The following is an 8590-nucleotide window of genomic DNA, read 5'->3' on the forward strand; positions in this document are numbered from 1 at the left end:
TGTTTTTAATGCATGGAAATTTTATTTATTTTTTTATTATGGAAATTTATTGCATGTGCTCTTTATGTTTTTGAAAACAAAAATATAAAGCATGGCAACTTAAGTATTTTTTACACTTAAATTGCAATGAAGTATATTTTTTAACATCATGGCAAATTATGAACTTGTTGTAGTATAACTTTTGTACATTTTCTTTATAAATTAGAGGATGACAAGTTTAAATGGCAATTGCAAATTTATGGTTTTTCTCTGGCTTTTTCTGTATAAGGATTTTTTTCCGTTGTTGATTTTTTGGAAAAAGAATCAGCCAAATGGTTCTCTGAGCCAACGGGGTGGGGGTGGGGGAGGGGGGGGGTCGCGATAGACCACCCCTGGAGCGAACACTCGAGGGAGAGAGTTTCCTTCGTTGGCTCGATCCTCTCCCAGCAAACAAATTGTTTGCTAGGGGGAACCTCCCCAACCGGCAGTCGTCACATATTAGACTACCCACAATGGGAGTAATATAGATAGTAACATCACACATATCTAGATAAAATAGATGATGTGGCAAGCAATAAATAAAAAAAGAGAGGCATGTGGTAACATAGCTATTTACTACTAGTATGAGTAACATCACACATATCAAGACAAGATGTGTCTATAGCCCAATAAATAAAGTGTTGCATGTTACCACACATATGTTACTCCCACCAGAGAGGTATTAACATAGAGTAGTAACATGGGCATGTTACTACTCTATGTTACTACCCATTGTGACTAGTCTTAGGGTCCTTTTTTTAAGGGTATGTTTATTGCGATTCTTAACTACGTCTATGTCTTTTAGGCATAGCCGGTCCCAAGCCCCGGTAAAGGAGGAGGGTTGTGATAGACTTGGCGAGCCAACATAAAAACTAGCCAGTCCCATATGGTGACCTCCTGGGAAGTCCTCGTGAAAGGGTTTTATATACAAGGGTTGTGATAGGCTTGACGAGCCAACGTAAAAAACTAGTCAGTCCTTTGGGTATGAAATCCATTTGGGCGAGATCAGTATTAGGATGGGTGACCTCCTGGGAAGTCCTCATGAAAGGGTTTCATATCTAGCCTAGCCCAACTTGTTTGGGACAAAAGGCTTAGAAGAAGAAGATGTTTATAGCGATTCCTAGTTTATTTTGAGGGGATTTATAGCGATTCTTAATTTGTGCATCGCTTCAGCAGTCTTCATATTATTATGAAACACGCTCCATATGGTGGACGATGATCGATATTATGACGGGGAAAATATCTGGTGCTGGTTAGGTGCTCCCGTGCGAGCTCGGCCGTTGGATCTCAGATCCAAGAGCTCCTGTGAAATGATGCACTATTTTGCAAAAAAAGCCCTCATCAAATCTAAAAAATGCGCGCAAGTACAGCAGCTCCTCATATGCCGTTGGATCTAAGATCTAAGGGCCCAGAAGTCTGTATCATGGGAGCACCTATGCTCCCGTATCACAGGATACTCTCCCTATTATGACGACTCTACAATGGTTGCTACCAATGACCTTTTTTGAAGCAGGACGTAGTGCCGAAGTTCTTGTGGCCCGTGTCTTTTAAGACATAAACCCTGCTCGGTCAGCATATTCACACTTGGAGATCAAGGTCCACAATCATCATGCACGTGTGTGAAGCCGAACAATATAGCACAAACCTGCATGTAACACGTACGCAAGGAGAAAACACACACCATATCTAGCTAGAGAACAAGATATGTGATGGGGTAGAGTATATAATACTCCGGAGAGGTAAGCAGCGCATCCTAAACTCCCTGTCATATGACCACATATTAATTAGCCGTAGATATTGTTTAGTGCATAATCCATAGCAAAGCGTGCATAGAGCTAGAGGCGTGTCGCCAACAATCTGCCTACGTCCCGTCAGAAAGCGACGTAGCTAGCTGTTCTACATACGTACGTACTCTAGCAATCATTCACCCTATTAAGTACTCTACTCCGTATTAGCTGCCACAATCAGCATCACCAACAGCAAATTAAAATACGTACGTCAGGAAGTGATAAAATAATACTGGTACGGTAGCAGCTACACGTTTTTTGACATCCCATGATCGATCGATCGGCCGGCCGGTACCCGAATTGACCCCCACGATCGATATTCGCCGCGAGATCGATGAGAACCTAGTACTACCGCGTTCCTTTGCGGCAATAGTATCTGTACCCGCCGCCCCAGAGGCGGCGGCGGGAATGTAACTCCGGTGCCACACATCGGCCTCGCTGTCATGCTAGCTCCAGGCATCAGCACAGATGCCCGGATTGTACAGCTCGCCCTTTTCACACGCCACACCACGCGCCCGCGGCCCCCGGCTTAATCTATCTGCTTACCTCACGAGCTCCAGCCAGCCCTCCAAGCTCCCGAGGGCCGGCCGCGACGCGATATAAAGCTGGCCGAGAGCTACACCAACGGCGCACCAGCTTCCCTCCCTCCCCAGCTTTCCTTCCCCGTTTCTTCCCGGCCGTGGCATGCACGGCTTGACATAGACGACCCCCGCCAGTCCTCTCCACCCAGAACCCAACCCAACCCCCGGACACATATAAAGCCGGGGCCTGCGCTGCGATATATTGCAAGCGAGACACGCAGACCTTGCTACATAGAAGAGGTCCGGGGTCCAAATCGAGCTATATATGGTGCTGAGTGCTTACGCGATGGAGAGCGCGAGTCTCGGCGTGCGGTACTTCGAGTGGCTCAGGCCGCGGTCGCCGCGGGCATCCTCGCCGTCATCGGTGCCGGCCTCGCTCTCGTCGCCGTCGAGTGATTGCCTGGTGCCCGGCCAAGATCATCCAAGCACCATGATGTGCCTGCCGCTCCTCGGCAGGGTCGGGGCTGGGGAGGAGACGACGAGCGGCGGTACCCCTGTTGGCGCGCAGACGAGCCCTGTCAAAGAGGAGCTGAGCGGTATTACGGAGGACGCCGGTGTTGACCTGAACATCGGCTTGCCGGCCGGTGGCGGATATAGTTCTGAAGAAGAGGTGCCGCCCATGGCCATGTCCATGGACGAGGATGAGGAGGAGGAGGAGGAGGAGGAGGTCGAGACTGACGAGGAGGAAGAGGAGAAGCCAAGGTACGAGAGGTGCAAGGTGGAAGCAGGCGTGCACGTTGAACACAGTGAGATGTTGGTCGAGTCAGTGGAGGGATCAGACCTTGGATCCGTGGGCGGGGAAGAGAGCAGCTGCTGCCGCCACCGGCGGTTCTGGATCCCGACGCCGGCGCAGATACTCATCGGCGCGGTGCAGTTCGTCTGCCACGTCTGCAGCAAGACCTTCAATAGATACAACAACATGCAGGTGACCGATCCATGCCCCGCCCTTTGTTTAATTTCGACTAAGATTTGCACCGACTCCAAGTTTTCTGATCCATCTTCTATTTTTCTCTGTTTCAAACGACCTAGTTTAGTTTTGAATTGAATTTTTCACATATGAACACATGCATAACGTTGGAGCTTAATGAATGACTACTATTTTGGATAGTAAAGCATAGGCCGGTGGCGTGCAATACTGCGAGTGAGACAAGAGTTATATTCCTTTTGCTCGTGTCTCCACTCTCAACTCGGCCTCATGCATGCATACCTGCATCTTCATGTTTGCCGAATAATAACCTAGCAAATATTCCATGCCGCCCGTAAGGAATGAAATATATATGCTACTCCTTCTGTAAACTAATATACGAGTGTTTAGATCATCATTTTAATATTCTAACGTTTTTATATTAGTTTACGAAGAAAGTACTTGAAATGGAAATGAAACTAGACCACCATAGCCACAGCCACGTAGTATATATCAGGCTAGCTCGGTTCACACATGCATCTTTTCTACAGTATCCAAATATATTCGTTTCTCTTCCGTGCCGTAGACTCGACTGACATGCTGGTACTGCATGCAGATGCACATGTGGGGCCACGGGCGGGAGTACCGGAAGGGCCCGGAGTCGCTCAAGGGCGCGGCGGGGCAGTCGACCCACGCGGCGGCGCTGGCGCTGCTGCGGCTGCCGTGCTACTGCTGCGCGGCGGGGTGCCGGAACAACGTGGCCCACCCGCGGGCGCGGCCGCTCAAGGACTTCCGCACGCTGCAGACGCACTACCGGCGCAAGCACGGCGCCAAGCCCTTCGCCTGCCGCCGCTGCGCCAAGCCCTTCGCCGTCAAGGGCGACTGGCGCACGCACGAGAAGAACTGCGGCAAGCGCTGGTTCTGCGCCTGCGGCTCCGACTTCAAGCACAAACGCTCCCTCAACGACCACGTCCGCTCCTTCGGCGGCGGTCATCACCCCGTCGCCCCCGCCGACGCGGCGGCGGCGCCCGCGCCCGCGCAGCAGCGCATCATCCGGTTCGACCAGCAGTGCCACGGTGCCCGTGCGTGAGCTTGACAGATCAATTGACAGGGTTTATTAATTAATTCTTGATCGAACATTAGCTAGTTTTGCGTACATGCGATTGGTATATGCTCCATAGACGTGTACGTACGTAGAAGGTTGGAACAAGGAGCACACACACGCGTGTTTATACATACAATAAGATCATAGAGGTTTGCCGTGTAGATGATAGCTAGGCTGTGAAGTAGCTGAATTTTCTTCTGGGGGAGCTGCAGATACAAGTAGCTTGCGAGGGAGAAAATTTGTCAGCTTCACAGACCAATATTCTTCTGGCAGATTTATAGTATGTATCAAATGTACTATCAAGCATGCATGATTTGAAATTGTATGTGATTAATGAGATGGACTATCAGTTGTTAACGTCTGACCGGTTGATCATTATTTAGTGATGGCGTGTCCCTTTTCTTGTTTTTCATGAACACATTCCTCATGCAGCTGCATTTTAATTTACCCTCAGTTTTGTTGCTAATATACGAAGAACAGGACCATTATAGTCTCTTTTTTAGACAAAGAAAATCACAAATTTTGGTTAGAAAAATATTCATACATGCAGGAAATAGATTTTATATTTATAAAAAAGATGATGGATTTAAACATGTCCCTGTTAATTATGATACTCCCTCCAATCCAAATTAATTGATGCAGCTTTAATACAACGTTATACTAAAATTGTACTAAAGCCCTGTCAATTAATTTGGACCGGAGGGAGTATGTAAATATAACCATTTATTGCGCAATGTTATCTATATTTTGTGGCGTAATATAATATATCTTATTATGTGAATGTTTTTCGGATCCTGCAAAACGGGTTCTGTACGCGTTGCCGCAGCATTGAATACTATACAGTTTCTAAATATTATGTAGAATATAATTCAAACCCCATGGTTTAAACTATATGAGATTTTTTTATAAGAACAACAAATCTTAACATGAAAAGTTGTACATGTCACAATTAAATGCAGTGTGATTTAAAACTCACTTAGAATGCACTATTGCATGCTGCATGGCGGAGGATTCTCATGTGTAGTCAGACGGATGCTAGTGGATTAGGCTACAAATCTAATGGCTAAAACAATTTTGATGATGTGGAAGCATGCATGTTGAGATAAATAGAAGTGTGGGGATCACTCTCTTGAATATATATGATTCAAAATGACATGTTTTTTATCCATTCTTGAAATGCATTATTTACATGATATTTCAATAATATGTTTAAGATGAAATATTGTTTTCTCTATAAAATTTAGGGCTCATTTGGGGATTACATGATTTTCAAATCTGAGGAATAGGAAGAGTAAAGGATTAGGGGTGTCCTGCCCACTCCAATCCTTCTGAACTTTTCATGAGATTTCACCTAATGCTAAGAATCCTAAGGAATGAGTTCGGAATGGTCACAGTTCGAAGAAATCTAGTACTTCTATTCCTTCGAAATGAATTCTAAACATAAGAAAATAAAATCCCATGGCTGGAAATATCATATGGAATCCTGTAAAAATTCTCCAACCCGAATGAGCCCTTAACTATGTCGGAGCAATGAGATAGTCATGTACCCCCGAGTTCACCAAAAAACTGTGATATGTTGTAAATACTTGTGCCAATATTATTTCCTCGAATAGATCACGTTCTCCTTTCTGCCCCCTAAATGTGACTATGTGACAACTTTTCTCTCCAGTTAGTTTACAAAACTTTCAAAACTAGGAGTGGCTATTTCTCAATTGACTTAGGAAAAGTTATTCCTATATCCTCGTCCTTCTTATCCCTTTGTACTTACACGAATCCCAGTGTTTATATTGCATGGTTCTTATAGTTAGCATGGACCTTAGAAATAAAATAGGATTTTTTTAAAGCTTCTTACTTACCTAGTTGTGACATTTTGACAACTATTACTTTACTATATTATTTTCATTGAACTGGCAAGCCGGGCCCACTTATTCGAAAGCCAGACATATATTCATTATAGTCATACCAAATTATTTCAAAATTTATTAGATTTCATCGAAAAAAATTCAAGTACGTCAACTTCGTTGAATAGGCTGCACCCCCCTAATCATATCCAATGTCATATGTACCACTGACAAACTAAAATTTCTAGTTTCCCAGACAATCAACTACAAATAGCATCATGTGTTGTGGGCCCGCCTTGTAAATTTGGGGAAATGACAAAAAAGATGGTTGAAGGCCATAGCAAGGGACCACAACTTAGGGTAAAAATGTAGTTGCATTTTTGTTGTCTCCTCCAGGTCATATTTGAAACAGGGGAGAACTTGGTTATGTTTTGTTTCTTTCTAGGGTGATTTGCGTTGTGTTGTAACAGTTTTATTTGTATAGATCTAATTCTTGGACCTTAAAATAGGTGTGGTGGTGGTGGGGGGGGGGGTAAAATGTGATAAGATTTTTAATTGGGTAAATGTTGTCACAAGGTCGCAACTAGCATGTAACATGTAGAATGCACATAGAAAAAATATTTGCATTAGAACATGTAAATTGTTTGTGCGTTTTATCTTAGAAAGTATTTTCATAATATATAGCGTGGAAGTTGTTAATCCTACCAGGGATCTCACCTTATCCTACATGACATATGTGTGGGATTGTAAAAGTCAAGTCAACAAAGCCCCCAGCAATTTATCATGGTCTAGAAGTAAAAGAAGAGAAGAAGATAAAGGAATAATTATAGAGATAAAACCTCAAGACAAAGAAGCACATTAGGTTAAGAGAAACTATGGACTATAGACCGCCCTCTTTCCTATCCCACGATATTGGTTCACAAATTAACTACCTTATCTCTCCTACCTACAACCTCAAGGGTACTTGTCGGTGTCAAAACCGGCGGATCTAGGGTAGGGGGTCCCGAACTGTGCGTCTAAGGCGGATGGTAATAGGAGGCAGGGAACACGATGTTTTACCCAGGTTCGGGCCCTCTTGATGGAGGTAAAACCCTACATCCTGCTTGATTAATATTGATGATACGGGTAGTACAAGAGTAGATCTACCACGAGATCAGAGAGGCTAAACCCTAGAAGCTAGCCTATGGTATGATTGTATGTTGTAGTTGTTGTTGTCCTACGGACTAAAACCCTCCGGATTATATAGACACCGGAGAGGGTTAGGGTTACACAAGGTCGGTTACAAAGGAGGAGATACACATATCCGTATTGCCTAGCTTGCCTTCCACGCCAAGTAGAGTCCCATCCAGACACGAGATGAAGTCTTCAATCTTGTATCTTCATAGTCTAATAGTCCGGCCAATGGAGATAGTTCGGCTGTCCGGAGACCCCCTAATCCAGGACTCCCTCAGTAGCCCCTGAACCAGGCTTCAATGACGATGAGTCCGGCGCGCAGTATTGTCTTCGGCATTGCAAGGCGGGTTCCTCCTCCGAATACATCACGTAAGAATTGGAATACAAGGATAGTGTTCGACCCTGCAAAATAAGTTCCACATACCACCGTAGAGAGAATAATATTTTCACAAATCTAATTTGCTGACTTGTTTTGGCAGCACGACATTATGTCATGGCCTGGTGATTATTCGAACCGTTTCCTTTAACTAGCCTCGCACATAACGCGAGGCAGTTTTTTGACACGTCTTGTCAAAGCAAAGATCGTGTCCCCTTATTACGGGATTCTCATCAATACGGGCGTGGGTAACCCAACCGTATCTAGGACTCCTAGATTATAGGCAAGTCTCAAACGGCTACGGAGAGGACGCTTGATATTCACCCTCTTTATAAAGGGACAAGGCTTTTACTTTTTTCCCTCCCGTGCTCAATCGAATCCCTCCCCCGCCTCGAGTTCTAACGCCCAAAGCCCAGGTCAGGTGCTTTGGATCTTCAATCATGTCCGGATCTAGCCTTCAAGGCCGGTGGATGCCCTCCTCCGTTACGGAAGAAGACATCAAGAAGTTGAGGGAGGCCAGATACCTGACCGACGAGGTTTCGCATCGGCTGCCTGCTCGAGGGCAGGTCGTCCCTACTCCTGAACCCAACGAAGACGTCGTGTTCATCTCCCAGTTCCTCCGAGGACTAGGCCTCGCTCTGGATCCCTTCGTTAGGGGATTGATGTTTTATTACGGGCTAGATTTCCATGATGTAGCCCCGGACTCCTTTCTCCACATCTCGACATTCATTGTCGTGTGTGAGGCCTTCCTCCGCATTACCCCCCACTCCGGCCTGTGGCTCAAGACCTTTGATGTGAAGCCGAA

General features: G+C 45.4%; 1 protein-coding gene across 1 annotated transcript; it reads left to right on the forward strand.

Annotated features, from left to right (window-relative positions):
• Positions 1-2420: 2420 nt before the first annotated feature.
• Positions 2421-4752, forward strand: LOC125520058 (protein TRANSPARENT TESTA 1-like). Its single transcript, XM_048684854.1, has 2 exons — positions 2421-3311; positions 3907-4752. Exons 1-2 carry the CDS (start codon positions 2652-2654, stop codon positions 4378-4380), a joined length of 1134 nt encoding a protein of 377 aa, XP_048540811.1. The 5' UTR covers positions 2421-2651; the 3' UTR covers positions 4381-4752.
• The last annotated feature ends 3838 nt before the right edge of the window (positions 4753-8590 follow it).

This window comes from Triticum urartu, chromosome 1 (genome assembly GCF_003073215.2).
Source record: "Triticum urartu cultivar G1812 chromosome 1, Tu2.1, whole genome shotgun sequence".
Classification (NCBI taxonomy): domain Eukaryota; kingdom Viridiplantae; phylum Streptophyta; class Magnoliopsida; order Poales; family Poaceae; genus Triticum; species Triticum urartu.